We start from the raw sequence: 25,669 nt of genomic DNA, 5'->3' as shown, positions 1-25,669 counted from the left end.
CCCTGGGCCGCGACCCCGGCGCCAGCCGGAGCCTCGGTCCTTGCTGGGGCTCTGGGCGAGAGGAGGCCTCACGCGCCTCTGGCTGTTGGCATAGTCCAGCGCCTTCCCACAAGCCCTGCCTTCTCAGGCTGGCAGCAGGCGCCCACTCCCTCTCGGGCTTGGATCTCCCCCAGCTGGTAAAAGTTCCATGCTTTTAAGGGCTCCTGTGGTGGCCCTGGGCCTGCCGGTTCGTCCAGGGTAATCTCACCCCTCCAGCCTGGGGATCAGGGTGTGGACACGGTTGGTGGGCCTGCCCATCATGCCCATCGGGCAGCAGAGGCCACAGCCAGGAAGAGGCACTGCCTCGAAGTCTCAGCCGACCCTGACCTCCTTCGGGGCCGTCAGCTCTCACATGCGCTTCTTGTTTATGTCACTGCTGGGTCCTGGTGTACAGGTCTGCCAAATTTTATCAGAAGTATTTATCACACACAGTTTTTCACATAACCACTCCCACAGTCAAGGACACAGAGCTGTCCCGTCAACCCTGTAAACCCCCTGCTTCAGCCCTGAGGTAGGAACCCTGGGTCTCTTGTCTGTGAAGCATAGTTTTCTCGTTTTGAGGCTGTTGTGGGAGTGGGATTATACATGTGTCACCGTTGAGGCTGGCTGTTTATTCCTCTCAGTGTAACACCTCTGAGGTCCATCAGGTTGCTGGGATGCACCAGCACGTTGGCCCGTATGATTGCCGACTGGTGCTCCATCGTGTGGATGTGTCAGACTGTGTGCCTGTTGGCCCGTGTGAAAGCCGGCTGAGCCGTGTTCAGTCTGACTCTGCAGATGGAGTCACAGCGTCTGTGTACACGCCCAGGGTTCTGTGTTCAGTGCAGTCCAGCCGCTCAGGTGTGTCCGACTCTCTGCGACCCCATGGACCGCAGCACGTCAGGCCTCCCTGTCCATCACCAACTCCTGGAGCCTACTCAAACTCATGTCCATCGAGTCGGTGATGCCATCCAGCCATCTCATCCTCTGTCATCCCCTTCTCCTCCTGCCATCAGTCTTTCCCAGCATCACGGTCTTTTCAAATGAGTCAGCTCTTTGCATCAGGTGGGCAAAGGATTGGAGTTTCAGCTTCAACATCAGTCCTTCCAGTGAGCACCCAGGCTGATCTCCTTTACGATGGACTGGTTGGATCTCCTTGTGGTCCAAGGGACTCTCAAGAGTCTTCTCCAACACCACAGTTCAAAAACATCAATTCTTCTACACTCAGCTTTCTTTATAGTCCAACTCTCACATCCATACATGACCACTGGAAAAACCATAGCCTTGACTAGACAGACCTTTGTTGGCAAAGTAATGTCTCTGCTTTTTAATATGCTACCTAGGTTGGTCATAACTTTCCTTCTAAGGAGTAAGTGTCTTTTAATTTCATGGCTTCAGTCACCATCTGCAGTGATTTTGGAGCCCAGAAAAATAAAGTCTGACACTGTTTCCACTCTCTCCCCATCTATTTCCCATGAGGTGATGGGACCAGATGTCGTGATCTTAGTTTTCTGAATGCTGACCTTTAAGCCAACTTTTTCACTCTCCTCTTTCACTTTCATCAAGAGACTCTTTAGTTCTTCACTTTCTGCCATAAGGGTGGTGTCATCTGCAGATCTGAGATTATTGATATGTCTCCTGGCAATCTTCATTCCAGCTTGTGCTTCCTCCAGCCCAGCATTTCTCATGATGTACTCTGCATGTAAATTAAATAAGCAGGGTGACAATATACAGCCTTGATGTACTCCTTTTCCTATTTGGAACCAGTCTGTTGTTCCATGTCCAGTCCTAACTGTTGCTTCCTGATCTGCATACAGGTTTCTCAAGAGGTAGGTCAGGTGGTCTGGCATGCCCATCTCTTTCAGAATTTTCCACAGTTTATTGTGGTCCACACAGTTGAAGGCTTTGGCATAGTCAATAAGGCAGAAATAGGTGTTTTTCTGGAACTCTCTTGCTTTTTCGATGATCCAGCGGATGTTGGCAATTTGATCTCTGGTTCCTCTGTCTTTTCTTAAACCAGCTTGAACATCTGGAAGTTCTTGGTTCACGTATTGCTGAAGCCTGGCTTGGAGAATTTTAAGCATCACTTTACTAGCGTATGAGATGAGTGCAATTGTGCGGTAGTTTGAGCATTCTTTGGGATTGCCTTTCTTTGGGACTGGAATGAAAACTGACCTTTTCCAGTCCTGTGGCCACTGCTGAGTTTTCCAAATTTGCTGGCATATTGGGTGCAGCAGTTACACAGCATCATCTTTCAGGATTTGAAATAGCTCAGCTGGAATCCCATCACCTCCACTAGCTTTGTTCTTAGTGATGCTTTCTAAGGCCCACCTGACTTCACATTCCAGGATGTCTGGCTCTAGGTGAGTGATCATACCATCGTGATTATCTGGGTCGTGATGATCTTTTTGTACAGTTCTTCTGTGTATTCTTGCCACCTCTTCTTAATATCTTCTGCTTCTGTTAGGTCCCTACCATTTCTGTCTTTTGTTGATCCCATCTTTGCCTGAAATGTTCCCTTGGTATCTCTAATTTGCTTGAAGAGATCTCTAGTCTTTCTCATTCTATTGTTTTCCTCTATTTCTTTGCATTGATGCTGAGGAAGACTTTCTTATCTCTCCTTGCAATTCTTTGGAACTCTGCATTCAAATGGGCATATCTTTTGTTTTCTCCTTTGCTTTTCGTTTCCCTTCTTTTCACAGCTATTTGTAAGGCCTCCTCAGACAACCATTTTGCTCTTTTGCATTTCTTTTTCTTGGGGATGGTCTTCATTCCTGTCTCCTGTACAATGTCATGTACCTCCATCCATAGTTCATCAGGCACTCTGTCTATCAGATCTAGTCCCTTAAATCTATTTCTCACTTCTACTGTATAGTCATAAGGGATTTGATTTAGGTCATACCTGAATGGTCTAGTGGTTTTCTCCACTTTCTTCAATTTCAGGGTTTTGTGTACACCTGACCTTCTCCGCACAGATACGCAGGAGGGGATTGCTGCGTCATCTGCTGAGTGTGTGTTTAACACTGTAAGATGTGGTTAGGCTGCTTTCCCAGGTGGCTGTAGCATCTTACGTTCCTGATGGCCATGTATGGGTGATTCTGTCGCCGTATATTCCTCCTGTGCCCGACACTAGCAGTGTTTAAAAGAATAGAATGTCAGTAAATGAGGCGTTAGCTGTTCTGGTTGATGCGCACGGGGTTCGCGGTCTGTATGTGCCCTAGTCACTGACGACGCTGCATATTTCCTCACATGCTCCTTAGCATCTGTAGATACTCTTTGGCAAGGGATCCGTTCAAGTCTTTTGTCTGTTTCCTAATTGGATGGTTGTTTTTTTTTCACTGTTCAGTTTACAGAGGCCTCTGCGTGTTGTCCTCTATCAGACACGTGATTTGCGAACGTTTCTCTCATCACTGTCTTTCAGAACAAAGCTTTTAAACTTTGCTAAAGTCCAGCTCATGAGTTTTGTCTTTTACGGATCGTGCTTTTGATGTCATATTTAAGAACTCTTCACCTAACCCTCGGTCATGAAGATTTTTCTCCTGTATTTTTGTTTAAAACGTTTATGGTTTTACATTTCAATTTAGATCTGTAATCTGTTTTCAGCTCTTTTTTGCATAATGAATGAGGTTTAATTTGAGTTTCATTTCTTTGTTCTAACCCTGCTCTGTGGATTACGCAGACCAACTTGCCAAGTCTCCTGGTACCAGCATCATAGCTCTTCCAGTGGGACGTGGAAGCCTTACCTCATTTATGTGTGCTTTCCCTCCCCCTTTAATGAAGTTACTTACGTGCATGTTGACAGCCACCTCAGTGCTGCAGTTTTTACTCTCTAGTAATCCTTAACACCCGAGAGGAGAAGCTCTGCCCTCCTGGTTCCGTTCCACCCTTGTCTTCATCCGTGATGCCCCAGCCTTCGCTCAGCATCCCGCCTTGCCTTCCCCACTCCCTTCCCCTCGCCTCTTTGTTTCAACGGTACTTCCTTCCTTGAGACAAACTCCCTCTGACGGAGCGGGCATGCGGGGACAGGCTCTTCTCTGCCCCCTTCACTGGTCAGGCCTGCCTCTCCTTCACTCAGAAGGTCCTTTGATGCCGACTTCAGGGTTCACGGCTTCTCTTCTCTCAGCGTCTGGGAGACGTGCCACTTCTTCCTGCCCCACGGTCTCTGGTGAGAAGCCCACTGTCGCTTCATTTATTCTCCTGTAGGTAGCGTACTGTTTATCTGTGGCTACTTTCAAGAGTTTTCTGTGTCTTTAGTCTTCAAAAACTTGGTTGTGATTTGTCTGGGAGTGGATTTCTTCAGGTTCACCCGGTTTCACATTGATTCAGTTTCTTGAGTCTGTAGGGTTTTGTCCACCAACTTTGCCAAGTTTTAAATCATTATTTCTGCAAATATTTCTTTCTGAGTCACACAGTTTCCTCTTTTTTTCTGGGACTGTATTTTTGAGTGTGTGTTTTTTCCCCAATTTTCATTCTAAACCATTCTTTTTAAAGTTGCAATTTAAAAATTTTCTCATATAAAGTTTATAACATCCAAACTTTTTCTGAAAGAATAACTTGATGAAGTAATTCCAGCAAAAGTGGTAATAAACCTGATAAAATATAAATGGGCATTAAAATATTAGTGATTCTGTAATCGGCAGTGTAAACTTATATAAAACTGGTATACACACACATATACACTTGTGTAACCACTTTTCTGCCTCTGGTGTCACCGGTGAGATCTGGCGGCTCGTAACCGGTCCTGCTCTTGGACTTTGCACAGCGGACGTGCTTTACGCTGGTCGTACTCCCGGTTGGTTCCCCGACTGTACTGTCCTGGAAGAGGGGGTGTCCTGTTCTCCTTGGTAAGCCTAGCCTCTGTTGCAGTGCTTGGTGAATTAGACATCAGCAAGTGTTTGTCCCATTGGGTTAAAATGGGGAAAACAGACGCGTCAGGAGAGACGCTTCAGCTGATGTGTTGGGTCCTCTGGTCCTACAGTTTTCCAGCTGGAGGTACTCCAGTCTTGTTTGGCTCCGCAGAGGTGTGTCCCTCCTGGGGACTGAGGGCCGGCCACGGCTGTGCGTCCCACCTCCCTGGAGTGCACGGGAGCTCCTGCGGCCCAGGAGGACCTCGGAGGGAACCCGGGTGTGTGGCTTCCGAGGCATGTCCCATCTCACAGGATTGAAGTCTGAGGCAGGAAGGCTTGTGATGCACTTGATGTGTTTTGTGGGACTCAGTCAGTGTCCATTTTTTCTCGTTTTCGTTTCAACTTGTGTTTCAGGAGCTGGAGAATTTCTCTCTGGCTGATTCAAGTATCGGGCACCTCAGAGTTGCTCGTCTCATCAGATTTTTCCAGAGCGGTCGAGCACAGAGGTGGATGGGAGCGGCACGTCCCAGCAGGTGTGGGGGTGGGGATGCAGGGTGTGGAGGCTTAGTTCTGGCTTGGTTAGGGTGAGGCCCGTGCTTTTCCGGCAGAGGTGGGCTTCTCTGGTTGGTGTCACCCCGTCTGGCAGGTGGAAGAGTTTGGTTCCCTGAGTGGTGAGTGGCCCACAGGTGGGAGGCCCCCGGGCCCACGGCTCTGGGGCAGCAGCCGAGGGGCGACTGGCCTCAGCGCTGTCCTGGGGCTGTCCTGGGGCCTGGTGGGACCTGGTGCCCGCGCAGGGCCCATGAGCCCCCTCGCCAGCCAGACCCGAGTGAAAGCCAGGGGCGCGGGGTGCGTGGGAAGCAGTCTTGCTGTTTTCTCTTCGCAGTCTGCTACCCTGGGGGTTTGCCAGATAGATTTTCCTCAGTTCGTTTTTCTTTTTTTTTAATGAAAAGCTTTCCTGGCAGCTGTCGGAATGCCATGTCCAGGGCACTGAGAGTTACCAAGGATGGCCCAGGTCTCCGTCCTGTCAGCGGTCTGTAGTCTCACATCTGTGCCCCCGGGGGTGAGGCAAGGCTGCTCCCAGGCTGGGGCTCCACGGGCCCCAGTGACTGCGCCTCTTCCCTGCTGGGTCCGGGTCAGCACCACCTGGAGGCTGGGCCGTGCCGAGGCCACTCAGCCAGGCTCAGGCCCGTCCCTGGGCCATTCTTCCTGCCCCGGGCCTCCCCCACTGGCAGACAGCCTAGGGGCCTGGTGCAGGGTCGGAGTGGCTGGACCTGAGGGAGTGGCGGCCGAGGGCGGGGTCCCCATGTGTGGCCCCGGGCGGCCCAGTGCAGGGGCCTTCTCCCCTCTGCTCACGTGCATCACGAGGCCCTCTGTCCGGGGGGGTCGGGGATGAGCTGCCCTCCTGCTCTGCGGACAGGCGCCTTGGAGCTTGACGCTAGCCCCCCTCCTGCTCTGGGCTTTGCTGAGGGAGCGTGTCCCCAGAGACCAACTGGTCTCGCAGAGTGATCGGTGCCTTGACCCCGCAGCCTGACCCTCATCACGTTCCTTAGCTGCGCCGGCTGCGCCTCTGCCCCGTGTGTGTTTTCTAAGAGGAAATAAACAGAGGCGCAGGAAGCGGTAGCCTGTCTATGCGGCCAGTGAGTTCATAGACCAGTCACCATGGCAACCTGGTGGCCTTCACACCTCCGCGGTTAGGAGGACGGCCTCTCCTGCAGCCCACGTGACAGCTCAGCTGTGGCTGCCTGAGCCTGGGCCGCAGCCTGGGGCCCCACTGGATGCAGATGCAGCCTGGATGACACCCTGCCTCCCTGGGTCTGAGCCCGCTCTCTGGGACAGGACCCCGCCCCCTGTCCCCCGGGTCTGAGCCCGCTCTCTCGGATGGCACACCCCATCACCTGGGTCTGAGCCCGCTGTCCGGGACGGCGCCCCCGTCCCCCGGCTCTGAGCTCACTCTCCGGGATAGCACCCCCCTCCACCAGTGCCCCGGGTCTGAGCTCACTCTCCGGGACAGCACCCCCCGGCCCCCAGGTCTGAACCTGCTCTCTGGGACGGCGCCCCCTTGCCCCTGGGTCTGAACCCACTCCGGGATGGCACCCCCGTCCCTGGGTCTGAGCTCACTCTCCGGGAGAGCACCCCCCCCACCGGTCCCCCGGGTCTGAGCCTGCTCTCTGGGACGGTGCCCCACGGCCCCCAGGTCTGAGCTCACTCTCCGGAACGGCAACCCCTGGCCCCCGGGTCTGAACTTGCTCTCCGGAACGGCAACCCCTGGCCCCGGGTCTGAACCTGCTCTCCGGGACGGTGCCCCCTGGCCCCTGGGTCTGAACCTGCTCTCCGGGACGGCGCTCCCTGGCCCCGGGTCTGAACCTGCTCTCCGGGACTGTGCCCCCCGGCCCCCGGGGTCTGAGCCCACTCTCCGGGACAGCGCCTGGGTCTGAGCCTGCTCTCCGGGATGGCCTGGTGTCGCTCGTGGTCCTGGGGAGGCCTCAGTGCAGACCGTGCCTCTGGCCGCTGGGGCTGTGTCTGCTCCGGGGCCTCTGGAGAGGCGGGGCAGGCACACGGATGGGGTTTTAAGGTTGGGTCTGGCAGGTCAGCTTGCAGCTGCTGGTGTGGTCCAGGCAGCTCCGGTGTCTGTCCCCATATCTGTTTCCACTGGCTCTGCCCTTCCTGCAGGGCCGGCCTGTCCTCTGAGCCCCTCAGCACATCATAATGGGATTGGGGCTGCGGGCTCTTCCCAGAGCACCTGCAGACCAGCTGGGTTCCAGGTCCTGGACGCCTGATCCCTCGTCCAAGGGCGGAGGTGGCTCTCCTGCCCCCCAGGCTCTGCACCCTGCGGGGCGGTTCCAGCTTCAGCGGGTGGCAGGGCTGGAGCGGCGCGGCCGGGAGCAGGACACCCTCAGCCGCAGGGCTTCCGGGACAAGGCCGCGTGGTGGGGCTGTGACAGGCCGCCTGCCCTGTGGCTGCAGGCGGCAGTGCTGGCCACGCCGTCCGGTCTGCACTCCTCAGCCCGCGCTGCTGAGTGGCCTGACGTGGCGCTGGCCGCCTCTGACCGAGGCCGCTGGGGTGCCTGCATCACAGGGGTGCCTGTGTGTGTGAAGGTGCCTGCGGGTGGGTGTGGGCCCGCGGCCCCAGAGCCCCTCGCGGGGAGCCCCGGAGCGCAGCTCAGGCCCTTCCGTGGCCCTGTCCCCGGGCTGCGGGCCCGGCTCCAACTCTGATTCTGCAGGGACTACCCGCCGAGCGGGAGGCGCCTGCCTGGTCTATCCTGGGCTTCCTCTGTCATGGCAGGCTGTGTGGCTCAGGGGAAGGAGCCAGCTTGGAGGCCGGCCTGGGTTCTGATTGCGGCCCTGCCCCTTGCCAGCTGTGTTGTTGGGGTGGCGGGCACCTGGGAGGCCCTGCAGTCCTGTTTCCACCAGGACCCCCTCTCTAGGGAGCAGCCCTCCCTGTGCCGGAGGCTCTTATTCTATGAGCCGGCCACCTTCTTAGCTGGCCAAGGGCTTTAAATGTGCGTGCACTGTGTTCATGTGAGTGTATGTTTTACTGCAGTCTAGAAAGGGCTGTGGGGATCCGCCCGGCACAGGGCTCTCCCCAGCCGTGAGGACACCGGGCTGAAGACCTGGGGCGGCCCTGCATCACGAGGGCCCCTTGGCCCCGCCGGGCGAGCGGTCCCCGCAGAGGACACGGGCCACCTCCCGCCCCGGGCCTCTCTCCCCACGCACCGTGCTCCCCGGGCTCTCCCTTTGCAGCAGGTGTCCTTGTCTGCAGGGACCACTGCTCACGGCCAGGCCGCGTGTGGACACTGAGGTGTTTCCAGTTTGGGTCCCGAATGGGTGACGCGGGAACGAGTGCTCCCTACCTGTGCTCTGTGGCTGTGAGTGCTGGTTCCTGGTGCTCTTCCCGGAGTGGGACTGCCGCCCATTCCTTTTAAGGGCTTGCATGGATTTCCAGTCCTTCCAATAGCCTGTGAGCTCCTGGGCTCTGATCCTTACCCCCCTTTCTTTTTTGTTAAGTCATATGTTTTATTCTGGAAAGCACGTATGCACATGGTTCAGACACAGAACATTAACCTGGGAGTGAATGCTGGGACCGATCGGCTGCTAACCATCGTGAGCCGACTCACCCCCTTCCCTAGTGTCAGATGCCGTCGTTGGGACTCTTCTGGCGGAGAAGCGCAGCTGTGGTCTGCATTTACTGATGCTTATGGAGGTTGAGTACCTTTTCAGATGTTTATTGGTCATTTAAATAGCCTCTGCTGTGAGATGTCAGTTCAAATCTTTTACCTATTTAGAAAAAAATTGGGTTGTCTCTTCCTATCAGTTTGTAGGCATTCTTCATGCGTTTTGAATCCAGCCTTTGTTGACGGTCCACAGCGTGCCTCTCCTCTCCCAGTCTGGGGCCTGCCTCTTTATTCTCGGAGTAATCTCTTGTTAAGTCCCATTTGTTAGATTTTTCTTCTGCATTTATTTCTTTTTGTTTTCTGTCTAGAACATCTTTGCTTATATTGGGTCATGAAGATATTTTTCATTTTTTTTTTCTTCTAGAAGCACTTAAAAAATGCCAGCTTATTATAGGTATGATTCACATAAAATTCACCCTTTTAAGGCATGCAGGTTATTGTTCTCAGCATACAGTATTCATAGAATTTTGAAGTAATCATTACTGATTCTAGAACATTTTGCACCATCCCCCCAAACCATTAACATTAGCAATAACGCCCTGTTCTCCCAACCCCCATCCCTAGAAACCATGGATCTACTTTCTGTGTCTGTGGGCTTACCTGCTCCGGACATGTCATGTAGATAGACTCGTGTCATATGTGGTCTTACTCTGGCTACTTAAGCCGAGCGTAATGTATTCAAGGTTCACCTATATTGCGGCATGTACTGGTATTTCACTCCTTTTTATGGCCAAGTGGTGTTCCACCGTGTGGAGAGACCGCAGTTTATTTCTCTGCTCTTCAGCTGATGATATTAGGATTGTTTCCACAGTCTGATTATCCTGGATAATGCTTATAAAAATATTCATAAGTGGGTTCTTGTTGGACACATGTTTTTGGTGACTCTTACCTTTCTCCTCTTGGGGCTCTACCAGACTGTTCCTCAAAGAGGCTCCCTGTTTCAGCTCCTCTCCAGCGTGTGGGTCTGGCTTTGCTGTATCCTGGTCAGCCCTTGTTACTGTATGAAATCTTGACTGCAGCTGTTCTGGTGGGTGTGAGTGGCAGTTGTTTGTATTTCACGTGCTTATTGGCCATTTGTATATGTTCTTTGAAGAAAATGGCAGCCCACTCCAGTATCCTTGCCTGGAAAATCCCATGGACAGAAGAGCCTGTAGGCTACAGTCCACTGAGCGACTTCACTTTCACTTTCACTTTGAAGAAAAGTTTATTCAGATCGTTTGCCCTTTTTATATTTGAGTTGTAAGAGTTCTTTCTGTGTTCTGTGTACAAGTCCCTTATGAAATAATAATTTGCAGATGTCTCCACACATTCTGTGCCTATCTTTTCACTTTCTTGGTGATGTTCTTAGAAACTAAAAGGTTTTAAATTCTGATGAAGCTCAACCAATCTGTTTTTTCCTTTGATTGTTTGTTGTTTTGGTGTCATATCTGAGGAGGATCTGTTGCCAAATTAAAAGACAAGAAGATGTACCCTTATATTTTCTTCTAAGAGTATTAAAGTTTTAACTCTTAAATTTAGGTCTTTGGTCCATTTTAGGTTTTTCTGTGTGGTGTGAGGTAGGAGTCCAGCTCCTTTCTTTTGCTCGTGGATGTCCTATTGTGTTGGCTCACCCTGTCCCTCTGGAGGACTGTTGACTTCTGTATCGTGTGAACTTGGCAGCCTTGTTGAAATCAGCTGACTATAAAGATAAGCCTTTATTTCTGGGCTCTGAATTCCTCTCATTGGTTTACATGCCCTCATATCACCAGCACACTGTCTTACATTGAGCTTGTGGAGAGTACTGAAGTCAAGAGATGTGAATCCTCTGACTTTTTTCTTCCTCTTTTGACTCTGGGATTCCTTGAGATTCTATGTGAATTTTAGGGCGTATCTTTATGTTTCTACAGGACAAAAAAGGCAGATGAGATTTTGATAGGGATTCTACTGATGCTGCGTTTCAACTTTTAAAAGTCTTTCTCATTAGGTCTCTAATCTAGCATGAACGAAAGTCTGTAAAAGGTGCAGGTAGGGGTATACCGTTATTCGAAAGCTTGTTCTTCCCTTCTGGATCGCAGGAGGACCTCTGGCGTTCAGCAGTTGGCTGTGCCACGGCCGTTTGCAGACTCCGTTCCGTTCACTCACTCTCTTTTCTTGGGCCAGTGGTGTTCCTTATTGCAGCTGTGTGGCAGGTCTGATCATCTTGTATGTTAGGCTTCCAGCTTTGTTGTTTTCAAGACTGTTTGACTCTTCTAGGTTCTGTGCATTTCTGTATCAATCTGAGCATCAGTTTGTCAGGTTAACATCTGTGGATGAATTTGGAGAGAGTTGCAGTCAGAACATCCTCGAGTCTTCAGTCTCTCTCCCCTCTCTTCCTCTCTCTCACCCTACCTCTGTGTCTAGGCCTTCTCAAAAACGTTTCATAGATTTCTGTGCAGTAATATCAGATCTTTTTTGTTAGATTTATATTTCAAAATTACTGGGTATTTTATATTTTTGGATGCTAATGAAAATGGTATTGCTTTTCATTTCGTTTATTTTTTAGTTTATTACTAATATATAGAAGCATGATTAATTCTTGTATATTGACCTCATATCCTGTGACTGATAAACTCACTTATTATTGTATTATTATTGGCTTCTCTGCTGTGCTGTAGTTTCCTTAGGTTTTCCTACATACAGTCATGTCATCTGAGTGTCATGAAGGTTTTACTTTCTCCTTTCAAGTTCCAGGATGGGAATTGTTAAAATTTTCATTTACTTTCTTGCCTTGTTGTACTGGTTGGACCTCCAGTACAGTTGAGAATCAAAATGGTTACCATCATTGTCTGGGCAGCATTCTCTTGGCTGTGGAGGTGGAGGGAAGCCCAGTGTTTCACCGTCGAGTCTGGCGCGAGGGCAGGTCTCCTGGGTGCTCTCTGTCGTGTTTCTGGGGTGAGTTGCAGTTCTACCGTGAGTGTGTGTGGAGTTCTGTCAGTTGCTTTTCTGAATCTGTTCATGCCTGTATGTTTTCCCCTTTATTCCATCAATGTGCTGAACCGCACCTGATGGCTCTAAGGCGAGATTCCCGAGGGTCACCCAGGTGGAGCAGCCTCTGTCCTTGCTGCCTGGCTGAGCTTCTGCTCCCGCCCTGGGCCCTTCTAGGGGGCCTCTAACCTCTCGTGCACAGTGTGTCGGGGTGGCCAGTCCCCGAGGAGTAGTCCCACCGCGTGGGCTGTCGGTGCCCTGTGTCCCCGGACGCCAGGGGTTCCGGCAGCGGGTGGGACTGGCAGGGCCCTCTGCCACTCCTGGAGTTCTTCCCAGAAAGGCCTGCGGGCAGCCTCAGCCAGGCCCCGTGGTTGCTCCCCTGTGAGCTGAGCCTCTGCCTCCGTCCCTCCTTGGACCCTCTACCCCACACACCTGGAGCCCGTGCCAGGCACTTGCTGCCCCTCACAGCCCCAGGGAGACGCATCCTCCCTGCCTTCAGCCTCTGCTCAGAGAGGCCCATCAGGGACACACCCCGGGCCCGCCTCCTTGCCTCTCGGGGGAGCTGGACGTTGGCCACGGGATCTCCCTCGTCTTGGCCGCCAGCTTCCAGCTCCAGCAGAGATTGGCCTTCAGGGGCCAATCCTGAATGTCCGTGTCCCTGCCTGAAATGCTCTGCTTCCCATCGCTGAGGCCGCCCCGCCCCTATGGCATCAGGCTTCCCCCGCTGCCCCTCTTCGGGGCAGACGGGCAGGCTGACCGCAGGCCTCGGGCTCCTGGAGCTGCTCTGTCCCCAGCGCTGCGCTGGTTTGCTCCCTCTGCTCCCTGGGTCCCCAGGGACAGGATGCAAGTGACGTGCACTGGCAGCCTGACCTGGTGGGGGGCTGGTGTGGGACCAGGTGACCCCAGCTGCCACAGGCCAGGGAGAGGAGGACAGGCCCCGCGGGGCAGGCCTGGCCGGCGCAGTCTTCGTGCTTCAGGGTCATCCCTGTGGGTGGAGCAGCTCATAGACGCTGCCCTCAGGAGTGCTCCCTGGGGCCCAGGGTAGTCCCCACGTGGGGAGCCGGGGAGTGAAGGGAGGCGGCGGTGTCCACGGCTCACAGGCGCACACACAGTTCGCTCTCAGCAGGGTGGCAGCCCGCGCTCACTCCCAGGGCAGGGAGCTCCTCGGGGGTCGGGGCATCTGTTGCAGGTGCTGGGGCCGGGTCTGCCCCCGTCAGGACAGGGTGCCTCCCGTTGGCCCGGGGTGGTGACCCCTTCTATGGGTGGGAAGGTCTGCACTGCTCGAGACGGTGTCAGCGTGTTTGCTCCGAGCAGCGGCAGCCTTAAGTGACCGAGGCCCAGCCTGCTGTGGCTCTCTGACCCGGGCCCTGAGGAGTAGCGGGGGGTCGTGAGCGTGGCCCCCGCGTGTGCACGGGGCAGTCCCGGGGAGGGGCAAGTGGGCTAGCTCCCTGGAGACTCTTGAGAGCTGTGGCTTTATGTGGGGGCCTGAGCTGGGCTTCTGATCACGTGAGCGTGCCAGTTCAGTTCCGAGGGCGTGTGGTCGATGCCCGCCCACCAAGTGCCCTGCTGGACGGACAGAGGGACTCGGGCTCCCCGTGCGAAGCGTGGACGTTTGCAGGGGGATCGACAGATGAGGGAGTGCAGCGATACTTGGGAGTCAGTGCGCTGGGCGTCCAGGGGGGGATTGGGGGGGTCTGGTTGGCCTCAAGGGAAGGAGTGATGCCAGCCAGTCCTGACGTGGCCGTGATACCCGCCCTCCTGCTGGGAGCAGGGCAGCCGGGAGGCACGCCGGCCCGGGGTCCAGAGCCTGAGCCAGGTGCCCGCCACACGGGGGGGACAGCACGCCCCTGCCCCCACCCTCCAGAGTGGGCATTTCCCAGGGCCAGAGGGTCCAGGAAGGCAGCACCTCGGAGAGTCCACCCAGCTGGCCGGCCGGGCGCAGGGGAAGAGGTGCCCTGCTGGAGGAGCAGAGCCTGGAGCCCGGCCTGCCTGGGGGGGTGGCATGCTCAGGAGTGGGGGTCCTTCGGTGCCACAGCCGTCACCCGCCGGGGGCCCAGGGTTCTGAGCAGACACCCGCACGCCCCGCACCTTCCCTGTCCTCAGCGGCCAGCAGAGCAGCCTCCATCCTGCACCCCCGAGGCCCCCGCCAGCGCCGGGGCCGCTGTTCTGAGTCCCCACACCGTGTGGTCACGCCCGTCATGGGGCCGATGTGGCGGGGACGGCGCTGCCCAGAGCCCTTGTCTCTCTGGGGCCTCCGGACAGGCACAGGCTCAGGGTGTGACCAGGGCCCCGCCATCCATCCAGCGTGTCCTCTCCCCTCTGAGGGCCTCTCGGCTCACGTCAGGCAGGCGGGTGCTCGGGGAGCCTCCGCAGGGGCTGGGCAGGGGGGTGGGCCCCTCGCGCAGCGGCCGGCTCTGCCTGGCACCTGTGTCCTTGGTCCACGGCCCGGTTCCGTGCGAGGGCCCTGGCCCAGGCACGGGCTGTGTGAGCCGGTCTCTGAGCTCCGGCCGCTGCAGCCTGAGGAGCTGCAGGCGGCCCTGTCCCGCCCCGCCTCTCCAGCCTGCCCATCTGCCGACACCAGGGCAGTGCTGCCCTGCTGCCGCCCCAGGCAAGAGGGTGGGGTTATTCTCTGGCGTTCCTTTATGAGAGGTGTGCAGCTGAAGGCCGCGGGGTTTCCTCCGTGAGGCTCCGGGCTGCCCTTGTGCAGAGGCAGCTCTCGCAGCCGCTGCAGATGCCGTGCGCCTGACAAGAGGGATCAGGCCGTCCTCCTGGGCAGCAGCCTTCTGGGTCGGCTTCTGTGAGCTGGGTTTAAAGCACGATTCACTCAGATCATATCATGCTCCTGCTCAGAGCTCTGGGCTGGCTTGGATCGGCACATCTGGCCTCCCCCCACCGTCCTGCTCCCCGGGCCAAGTCCGCAGCCTGTTCCCAGGGAGGCTTCTGCCTCCCTGGTGTGGTCCTGGGGGCCGGGGAGAGTCCGTAACGGCGGCATCTCAGCTCTGTGCATCCTTGCTGGGTGGCTCTGGGAGATTGTATCGCTCTATGCCTCGGTTTGCTTGTCTGTTAAATGGGTTTACTTGCTCCCTCCTCACCAGATGGTTGGATGAATTGAAGAAGCACTTGAGTTGCTCTCTGTTGACTTTTTATACAGGGCTGATGCTTTTTGCTGCCTCAGCCCTGTCACTGAAGAGTCACCTCTGATCCCTGTTTCTGTTGTAACTGAAGTTGTACCTTACACCCCGTGTCTGGGTGCTGCTGAGAGGCAGTGAGGGCGCAGAGTGTGGGGCCGGCGGGTCAGATGCAGGGTTGCTCAGGGGAGCCAGCCTGCACTTCCTGGGCTGGTTCTGCTCTTACCCTGCCGGGGCGGAGCCTGTGTGCCCTCCTGGCTCACTTCCGTCAGTGTTTTCAGAGCTAGTCTCTGACTCGGAGAAGGCGTGGCACCCACTCCCGTCCTCTTGCCTGGAGAATCCCGTGGACGGGGGAGCCTGGTGGGCTGCAGTCATGGGGCCGCTAAGAGTCAGACACGACTGAGCGGCTTCACTTTCGCTTTCACTTTCATGCACTGGAAAAGGAAGTGGCAACCCACTCCAGTGTTCTTGCCTGGAGAATCGCAGAGACGGGGGAGCCTGGCGGGCTGCTGTCTATGGGGTCGCACAGAGTCGGACACGACTGAAGCGACTTAGCAGCAGCAGCAGCCGCAGCAGCAGCCTCTGACTATGACTATGGGTTTGTCCACGTTCTTTGGTCTGTCAGATCTGTTTTATGTATTTCACGTTTCTGTTATTAGGTGCATTGTTGTTGTTCAGCCACTCAGGCGTGTCCGACTTTTTGCGACCCCATGGACTGCAGCACGTCAGGCCTCCCTGTCCATTACCAACTCCCGGACCTTACCCAAACTCATGTCCATCAAGTCAGTGATGCCGTCCAACCGTCTCATCCTCTGTCTTCCCCTTCTCCTCCTGCCTTCAGTCTTTCCCAGCATCAGGGTCTTTTCCAAGGAGTCAGTTCTTCTGACTCCAAAGTATTAGATTTTCAGCTTCAGCATCAGTCCTTCCAATGAATATTCAGGATTGATTTCCTTTAGGATTGACTGATTTGATCTCCTTGCAGTCCAAGGCACTGTCCAGAGTCTTCACCATTCTTTGGCGCTTAGCCTTCTTTATGATCCAACTCTTACATCCATATATGACTACTGGAAAAAACGGTGAGGTGTGTACATGTTTGTAATTGTTTTTCTTCTTGCCTGACTGTCTCTCTTATGACTGTGAACTTGGCTTCTTTATATCGTGTGTGGGAATGTCTCTTGTATTGAATTCTCCTTTATCTGATATTGATACAGCTTCACCAGCCTCCTTATACTTAGTCTGCCCTCTGTATCCTTTTCCCATTTCTAAAAACCTTTTTGCATCATTTTTATGAATCACGTGTAGCTGGAGCTCTGCCTTTGCGTGGGGGTGTGTCGTGAGCAGAATAATGGCCCACACAGATGTCTGCGCCCTGACCCCCGGGCCTGTGATAATGTCCTCTCTCCTGGTGAACGGGGCTCTGCAGTGTGACTGGCTTAAGGGTATGTGACGGGGAGAGGACCCTGTATTACCCTGGGGAGCCCAGTGTCCTCATCAGGAAGGAGGGAGACAGGAGAGGCAGAGAAGGAGGCGTGATGCCCTCTCAGAGGTCTGGGCACCGTGAGGCCAGGAGTCAAGAAGCAGAGGCGACCGCTGCGTGCCGGGAAAGGTGAGGAAGCAGTCTTCTCCAGAGCTGCCAGGAGGAAGCAGCCCTGCTGACACCACAGTTATAGCTGAATGAGACCCCCGAACCTTCTGCCCTCCAGAACTGTACGAGAATCAATCTGTATTGTTTTAAGCCACTGAGGTTTTGGTAAATTCCTGAAATGGCAGTAGGAAGCTCACGGGTAAGTCTGTTTGGTGTGATCCTTGGTGTGCGTGCCTTCAAACCCACCTTTTGGTACTTGCTTGCTTTGTTTCATCTGCCCTTTGTTCCTCTGTTGCTACTTCCTTGTAGATTTTTTCGAGGGAGAGGGTGGAGATGAATCAGAATATTTTAGAATTTCGTTTTATCTTCTCTACTGATTTTTTATTTGTGCCTTTTTTTGGTTACATTTTTAGTAGTTATTCTCAAAATTACTTTTTAAAAAAAGACTGTGACAATCTATGCTCAAGAAATGTTTAGTTACTTCAGGAATTATTTAAGAACTTCACAGAAGCGCCCTGCCTGGGATTTTTCTGAGCTTCTCAGATCTATTTGTGGCCTTTAATTAATTTTGGAAAATTCTTGGCCTTTATCTCTTCATCTTTTTGCCTGTCTTTCTCTTCTCCTACTGGGACTTCGATAAACGTGTGCTCTGGCGTTTGGTACTGCCCTGCAGATCTTGGAGGCCCTGTTTCATTCTGTTTTTCATGCTTTGTCTGTTTGTGTTCAATCTGAATAATTTCTAATGACTCATTTCCGTGTTCATGGGTTCTTTGCTCTGTCCACAGTCTGCTAATGAACCACGATCTCCCGTGTTTCCCTTTTGTTCTGTTCTATAGTTTGGGTGGTGTCAGTGATGGTGGAGGAGAGGCCTCTGAAGACCCTCTCTTCCATAAAAGCAATGAAGATGCTCAGAGCCTATTTTTTTTCAGAACTGAAAATTGACCAAAGGCTTGTAGCCATCCAGAAGGTCAGGAAAAAATGGTGAATCTCAGTAAGGACAGCGAGGCTTGTGGCATTTCAAAATGTCCTATTCCCATCCTCCTCTCCCCAACTAAGCAGTGACCTTGAAAACCAGCACGCACGTTCATGGTGAAGCCCAGCAGCCTGGGCAGAAGAGGACGGTGTGGGTGTGTTAGTCCCTCCATCGTGTCTGAGTCTTTGTGACCCCCCGGACTGTAGCCCGCTGGACTCCTCTGTCCAAGGAATTCTCCAGGCAGGAATACTGGTGTGGGTAGCCATGCCCTTCTCTGGGTGACCTATCCGACCCAGGATTGAACCCAGGCCTCCTGCGTTGCAGGCAGATTCTCTGTCTGAGCCACTGCTGCTGCTGCTGCTGAGGCACTTTAGTCGTGTCCGACTCTGTGCGACCCCGTCCCTGGGATTCTCCAGGCACGAACACTGGAGTGGGCTGCCATTTCCTTCTCCAATCTGAGCCACTAGGGAAGCCCAAAACGGACTGGGCAAGGACTGGAGTCCTTCAAAGCCCCATCCCCAGAGGTCAGCATCCTTTTTCCTGCTTGGGGGTTTCCTGGAGGACCCCACTCACAAGGCTAGCCTTATTGGCTGTTACTCAGGTTGCCCAGTGGAAGCATCCTTTCCCCTGGGGATGTTTGCTGTGAACCATCAGAGCCCATTGTTGAACACTGTGGCTGCCTGACAGGTGGGGGAGAGTTTGGTGCAAACAGTGGGGTAACCCAAATGCTCAGGAAGAAAAGCTAGAGAAAGGAGGGACGTAGGAGGCTCTGAAAAGTTGCTGGTGTTTTCCTGGGAAGCTGGAGGCCTCCCACGCTGGGTCAGGCAGCCCTCGGGGAGACCTCAGGGCTTGCACACTCAGACACGCCACGCCAGACGGTCAGAGGCCGTGGTCAGAGACAGGGTCTTGGGCCAGCAGGGGCTGTTGGCCTTGGCGAGGGGTGAGGGGGGGTGCCTGCCTCCCCTTGGGACGTCTCCGCCGCTTCCCGTGTGGTGCCCTCCCTTTCCTGCTGGATTCTCCGGCGTGTTAATCACGGGTTATTTTAAAGTCCCTCTGCATTAACTTCAGCATCCGGACCATTGTCGCAGCTGGCTTTGTTGAGTGTTTCCTCTTGTGGTACATCTTTATTGTTTTGTGTGTTTAAATTTTTGATTGAATGCTGAATCTTTTGTGTAAACAAATCAAAACAGTGGGCCCCACACTATGTATTTATCTCAGTGAAGGGTTTTTTTTTGTTCTGTGAGATCCTCGGTGTGGGGGGCTGGGTCTCTGATAAGTGGCATATAGTAGAGTTTCCTTTTTCTTTTGTTTTATCCAAAGTGGAATTTTTTTCTTTAAGGGTAAGATTATTTGGTTTGCGTTTTATATTAATTGTTGACAGATAACAAGTCACACATTGAGTGGTTTTAAGCAGTGACCACGTGTGACAGTACAGTGACCACATGTGATGCTGCAGTGACCACGTGTGACCGTGCAGTGAGCACGTATGACGCTGTAGTGACCACGTGTGATGCTGCAGTGACCACGTGTGACGGCACAGTGACCACGTGTGACCGCACAGTGACCACGTGTGACGCTGCAGTGACCACGTGTGATGCTGCAGTGACCACGTGTGACCACACAGTGACCACGTGTGATGCTGCAGTGAGCACGTGTGACGGCACAGTGACCACATGTGATGCTGCAGTGACCACGTGTGATGGCGCAGTGACCACGTGTGACCACACAGTGACCACGTGTGACGCTGCAGTGACCACGTGTGGTGGCACAGTGACCACGTGTGATGCTGCAGTGACCACATGTGACGGCGCAGTGACTATGTGTGACGGCGCAGTGACCACGTGTGACCATGCAGTGACCACGTGTGACGCTGCAGTGACCACATGTGACGGCGCAGCGACCACGTGTGACCACGCAGTGACCACGTGTGATGCTGCAGTGAGCACGTGTGACGGCACAGTGACCACATGTGATGCTGCAGTGACCACGTGTGACGGCGCAGTGACCACGTGTGACGGCACAGTGACCACATGTGATGCTGCAGTGACCACGTGTGACCACACAGTGACCACGTGTGACGGCGCAGTGACCACGTGTGGCGCTGCAGTGAGCACGTGTGATGCGGCAGTGACCACGTGTGATGCTGCAGTGACCACGTGTGACGGCACAGTGACCACATGTGATGCTGCAGTGACCACGTGTGACCACACAGTGACCACGTGTGACGGCGCAGTGACCACGTGTGGCGCTGCAGTGAGCACGTGTGACGCGGCAGTGACCACGTGTGATGCTGCAGTGAGCACGTGTGACGGCACAGTGACCACATGTGATGCTGCAGTGACCACGTGTGATGGCGCAGTGACCACGTGTGACGGCGCAGTGACCACGTGTGGCGCTGCAGCGACCACGTGTGACCACGCAGTGACCACGTGTGATGCTGCAGTGACCACGTGTGGCGCTGCAGTGAGCACGTGTGACGCGGCAGTGACCACGTGTGATGCTGCAGTGAGCACGTGTGACGGCACAGTGACCACATGTGATGCTGCAGTGACCACGTGTGACGGCGCAGTGACCACGTGTGACGGCACAGTGACCACATGTGATGCTGCAGTGACCACGTGTGACCACACAGTGACCACGTGTGACGGCGCAGTGACCACGTGTGGCGCTGCAGTGAGCACGTGTGACGCGGCAGTGACTACGTGTGATGCTGCAGTGAGCACGTGTGACGGCACAGTGACCACATGTGATGCTGCAGTGACCACGTGTGACCACACAGTGACCACGTGTGACGGCGCAGTGACCACGTGTGGCGCTGCAGCGACCACGTGTGACCACGCAGTGACCACGTGTGATGCTGCAGTGAGCACGTGTGACGGCACAGTGACCACATGTGATGCTGCAGTGACGGCGCAGTGACCACGTGTGACGGCACAGTGACCACATGTGATGCTGCAGTGACCACGTGTGACCACACAGTGACCACGTGTGACGGCGCAGTGACCACGTGTGGCGCTGCAGTGAGCACGTGTGACGCGGCAGTGAGCACGTGTGACGCGGCAGTGACCACGTGTGACGCGGCAGTGACCACGTGTGATGCTGCAGTGACCACGTGTGACGGCGCAGTGGCCGTGGGGCTGCGCTGGTCATGGCTCAGCCCCTGCCCTGGCCTCTTGCGGCCGCAGTCTTGTTCCAAGCCCGCCAGGCTGTTGGGCCGAGGCTCCTCAGCTCCGCGCTGTGGGATCATCCCCAGAAGGCAGCTCATGACCCCAGGTGGGTGGCCTCCATGTCTGTGGGCGAGTGAGGGGTGCTGGACCGGGGCCACAGCTGCAGCCTCCCTGGAGCCTGCCGCCTCTCGCCCCGCCACCGCTGCGGGTCAGGGTTTGGGGGTCACTCCGGGGTCCTGGGGACCCTCTCAGAGGCCGCGATCCCTGATTCCTGCAACCTCGTATGGGCTCTTCTCTTCTTCCCTCTCCTCGCCTCCTCTCCTCCAGCCCCCATGCCCGCCCCCCATCTGCTCAGACCCCCTGCCCCGTCCTCCTCTGCTGCCGCCCCCAGCGCCCCATCCTGAGCAGACACGGGGCCCTGAACTCAGCTCTGTGCTCCGCCTCGTCTCCCAGCCCCTCCATCACGGTGTCCTGGGGAGCTCATCTCTGGGCTGAGCCCCCGTTTCCTCATTTCCTCTACTGCCCTCAGCTTGGGGCTTGTCTTAGACATTTGGCTCCTTGTTTTGAAGGAATTTTAATTTATAATATTTGCCTGTGTGGGGGCTTGCCTGTTTCATTAATTCTTCTTTTTTAATGAGAAGTTCATTTACCTTTTTAAATACCTTAAACTTACATGTTTAAATTCCTTTATCAACTGGAAATTTGAACAGTGGGTGAATATTTGATAATGTTAAGTAATTCTTTCTCTTTTTTTTTTGGTATGCAATGCTGCTGGTTCTGTTTAGGAAAACAGAAGTCCTTATTTGTTAGAGAAATAACGAAGTGTGTGAATGTGGGGTGATCTGCTGTAGGGACCTGGGGGACAGAGGGTGGACACCAGAGACAAAGCAGGATTTCCCTTCATTTATCATCTGATGCTTAGTGATGACTGTCTGGTTTTTAAAAAGTTATACATTTATATTATTCAATATATGTTAATATTATTGTATTATCTGGGTTTATTTAGTATTATTTTAATACAGTAACACATTTTTACATAATAAAAAGTTTTTAGAAGTCCCGTATCAGTGTCCTGTCACGTGAATCTGCAGTGACTGCTGGTTTGCTGAGAGCCTTTCTGAGCTTACACTTCCTCATGTGTTTGGAGTTTGGTTTGCAGGCTTGTTTTGAGTTGAAGCTTTGACTGTGGCCTTTCTTTGTTTCTCTGTTTTCTTGTCTCGTTGCTGAGCATGTTCATGGTGGCCTACACCTGCCCCGGTACAGGCCCATCGCGCGCTGCCCAGGTATGACCTGGGGTTCACGGGCCTGGAGCCTGGGCATCTGGGCTGAAGGCAAGTCCGAGCAGACTGAGAACCGTGGCCTGACGTGGGATCCTCAGGATTTTCACTGCAGCTTCTTGTTCTGGAGGAGCCCTGGGCTCTGGGGGTGAAGCTGACCCCCTCCCCAGCTCTGCCCAGCCCTGCCCAGGCCTGTGGCTTCAGCCTCACCAGCCTGTGCGCCTGTCTGCTCTGTTGGACGTTCATATCTTGTCTGTGAGCATGGCCTGGCCCCTGTGGTTGTCTCCTCCGCGTGTTTGGAGCAGAGCAGGTGCATGAGTGTGCTCACCTGCTCCCTTGACCGCATCACGCGTCATCCCCGCCCTTCCCTCCCCCTTGAGGGATCGTGACGTGTGAGCAGGCCTGCACAGCGGTGACGCTCTACTTCCATGTTGGGCAGAGCGCGCTTTATTCAGTGCTTTTTCCCAGAAGACAGTTGGGAAGCGTCCTTAGGGAGATGGCCACTACCCTGCGAGCCCCTGGCCACTGCAGTCGCCTGTTTTCTGTCTGCTTGGATCTGAGCCTCATGAGGCCAGCACCTCCACCCACCCCTGCCCGGGGCCCCGCCCTCCCCGGACCCCGCCCTCCCCGGACCCCGCCCCCGGACCCCACCCCCTCACTGGGGCCCCACCCCTTCCTGGGGCCCCACCCCCAACCTCGCCCCCCTGCTGCTTCTCAGGCCTGTGTGTCACAGGGCAGCACCGCTCACGTTCCGCTCTGACCTGGGGCCTCCGCGAGCCCGCTGTGGACTCTGTGGTCTGTCCTCCAAGCCTGGTCCCTGTTTGGCCGCTGGTCTGGGTGCCGTCGCCTGCTCTTTCTGCAGCCCCTGCGCCAGGCCTGGCCTTGGGGTTCTCAGGCGGAGGCAGGCTGGAGTCCCTGACCTGGGAGGGCCCAAGGGCTCCCGGGACACGGCCTCCCTGCGAGGAGCAGGACGCAAGTGCCTGCCCCGCCCGATGCGGCGTCCCTGTGCTGAAGCCTGCCCGGGGTCGGGGGCTGTTGAGAGTCCCCTGGCTGGGTGAGGGTCGGGAGGGGCTGGCCGAGTAGCTAGGCCTCAGCCTGCCGTGACCCCAGGAGGCCCTCGGCCTTGTGCACCAGCCATTCTCTTTGCTCCATCAGGAGGCTGAGGGCAGCTGCCCCGCAGACCTGGGACGCTGGGTTCTCACGCTGCTCCCTTCAGATCCCTGGCCCCAGACACAGATGCTCAGCAGCAGGAGGACATCGGGTGTGATTTGGTGGCACGTGTGTGCGGTGCTTCCATGCTGTGAGCCTGGGAGCCGTGCAGCTCCCGTCCAGGCCCCATCTGCCCAGACTCGATCCCTGCTCCCCCGGCCCCCCGCCCCCTGTGGCTTTGAGCTTCAGGGCTGCGCTGAAGCCCCTCTGTCTGTGTGTCATCTTGGGGTCTGGTCCCCCTCCTGCACCCAGCCGGTGCAGGGAACACACTTGCCCGCGTCAGTGCCGCAGGGCCCTCCCTGGGGGGCAGGTGGCGACCTGGTTCCGCGTGGGCTTCAGCTCCTAAGTCACCAACAGCTAACTGGATTCCGCTTTCCCCACAGGCCAGGGAGCTGGAGAGCCAGGAGGCAGAGCTGAGACGCCGTGACGCCTTCTGCAAGGAGCAGCTGGGGCGCCTGGAGAGGCAGGTGGGTCCTGGGGGTCCAGGGAACTCGCCCCTGCGGTCTGCTCTGGGAGGAGGCCTCGCGTGCAGTAGCCTCATGTGGTTGCTGATTCTCCAGGGCCGGCAATCAGCGGCCCATCCTGCTTTCCTGAAGGTGAGCCTCTGAAGTGAATGAGACGCGGAGACACCACACCTGCCCCCTCCAGGCCCACAGCGACCCAGAAAGCCGGTCGTAACTTGCTCACTGTTTGGGGGGCTTGCTTTGTTGATCGTGATGGCATTTTCAGAAGAACGCCTGAGAACGTGGCAGGGGATGGTTGGAAGGTGAGCGTGTGGCTCTCCCTGCATCCGAGCCCAGGGCCAAGTCCCGGTGCCCACCGTCCCCTGGAGGCTCCGTCTCGGTTTGGAGCTTTGAGGCTGGCGGTGTCTTGTGGGCTTGACTGCAGCCTGTTCCGTGGAGCCTGGCTGTGGGGCAGGAGCGTGTGCTGCCTGCTCCATAGCTGCCCTCCGGTGCCCTCGGTGTCTGGGGGATGCCAGTGTGTGAGGGGTGCTGGCAGCGGGCCACCCTCCTCTGCTGTGTCCTCAGCATCCCATCCGCCTGCCCCACGTCCTTGGTCACGTCCAGACTTCCTGCTTGCGCTGAGAGGCCCTTCTAAGAGGGGTCTGCGTGCCTGGTCGTGGGCAGTTACTGAAAGCGTCCAGGGGCCCTGTGGAGATGCTTAGACACCAGCCCCTCGCACGACAGGAGCTGGGGCTCTGGGGGGAGGCAGAGGGGCTGGGGCGGGCTGGGGCAGGCCGGGCGGGCCTTCTCCGGGGACAGCTCTGTTTCTGTAATGGGAGCTGTTGCTGTTGTATTTCTGTATAAATTCGGCCTTGTTTATTGAAGGCTCAGACCTTGACATTCTCAACTTCTGTGCACAGAGCTTCAGGGACTGGCTGTGTCAAGCTCCTCTTTTTTCCTTACGTCTCCTCTTAAGCTTAGACACTGATGGTGGAAACCTGTTTAGGGGCATTGGAACTGCAGCTGGTCATCCTGGACTCCCAGTAGCTGGGAGCTGGTGGACAGGGGGCGGCGGGAAGGTCAAGCTTTTGCCCTGAGGACACAGTCTGACCCACTGAGCACTCGGCATCGTTGGGCAGGAGAAGCCGGGGAGCCGCGGAACGCGGCCCTCTGTTCTGGGGAGCAGACTTCGTGACCCCTGTGTCCTCGCTGGTTACTCTGTGGGATGGCTCGGCCTGTGTGGTATGTGGTGGCGAGTGTGGGAGGCGTGTGAGGCCCCCGCAGCAGCCCCGTGTGAAGGGCCCGCATCCCGCATGGACGGTCTCCTGGGAGCATGCCCCTGCGGGAAAGGCCCAGGTCTCCCGGCTCATTCCTCTCCCGGCCTCTGGGTCCCCGCGCCCCATCCAGCCCCGCGTTTCCTGATGGCGGAACTGGCTCCTCCTCTGCACTGTGCATCCTCGCCTGTCACCCCATGAGGGGCGTCACCCTGATGGTCTCCTGGCCCGGTGGCCACGCCCTACCCCCGTGCACGGCTCTCACGGCCTTGTCTGCCCTGCGCCTCCTCGCCCCGCCGTGGACGTCGCCTGCTTGGGCCTGGTGTGCCCGTCCCTCTCCCCTCTTCCGGCCCAGCCCAGTCCCCTGGCCGCTGCCCTGGCTCTGCCCCAACGTGGTCATTTGGCCCTGCTGAGCGCCAGGTCAGGACACCGCTCTTACAGGACGCAGAGCAGAGCGGTGGTGGGAAGGGCCCTCTGGACGGCAGGCCCTGCGTAGGTCCCTGCAGAGGGCAGGCCATCCCACCTCCGTCAGCAGCAGCTCAGGCCCACCTCTAGGCAGTGGACATGGGGCCGGGCAGGCTCTGCTCCCACGGCGGGCAGCCAGCCGGTGCTGTCCGGGGCTCACGTGGGGCTG

At 55.8% G+C, this 25,669-nt stretch overlaps 1 protein-coding gene across 4 annotated transcripts in view; it reads left to right on the top strand.

Annotated features, from left to right (window-relative positions):
- Positions 1–25,669, top strand: part of CHCHD6 (coiled-coil-helix-coiled-coil-helix domain containing 6) — a 99,086-nt gene that overhangs the window by 50,972 nt on the left and 22,445 nt on the right. For all 4 annotated transcript variants that reach the window (XM_065935454.1, XM_065935456.1, XM_065935455.1 and 1 more), the window contains exon 5: positions 23,702–23,785. In XM_065935454.1, the coding sequence (XP_065791526.1) occupies positions 23,702–23,785 (84 nt within the window). The remainder of the gene's footprint in view (positions 1–23,701; positions 23,786–25,669) is intronic.

Source organism: Muntiacus reevesi, chromosome 4 (assembly GCF_963930625.1).
Source record: "Muntiacus reevesi chromosome 4, mMunRee1.1, whole genome shotgun sequence".
Classification (NCBI taxonomy): Eukaryota; Metazoa; Chordata; class Mammalia; order Artiodactyla; family Cervidae; genus Muntiacus; species Muntiacus reevesi.
This window is presented reverse-complemented; position numbering and strand designations above follow the sequence as displayed.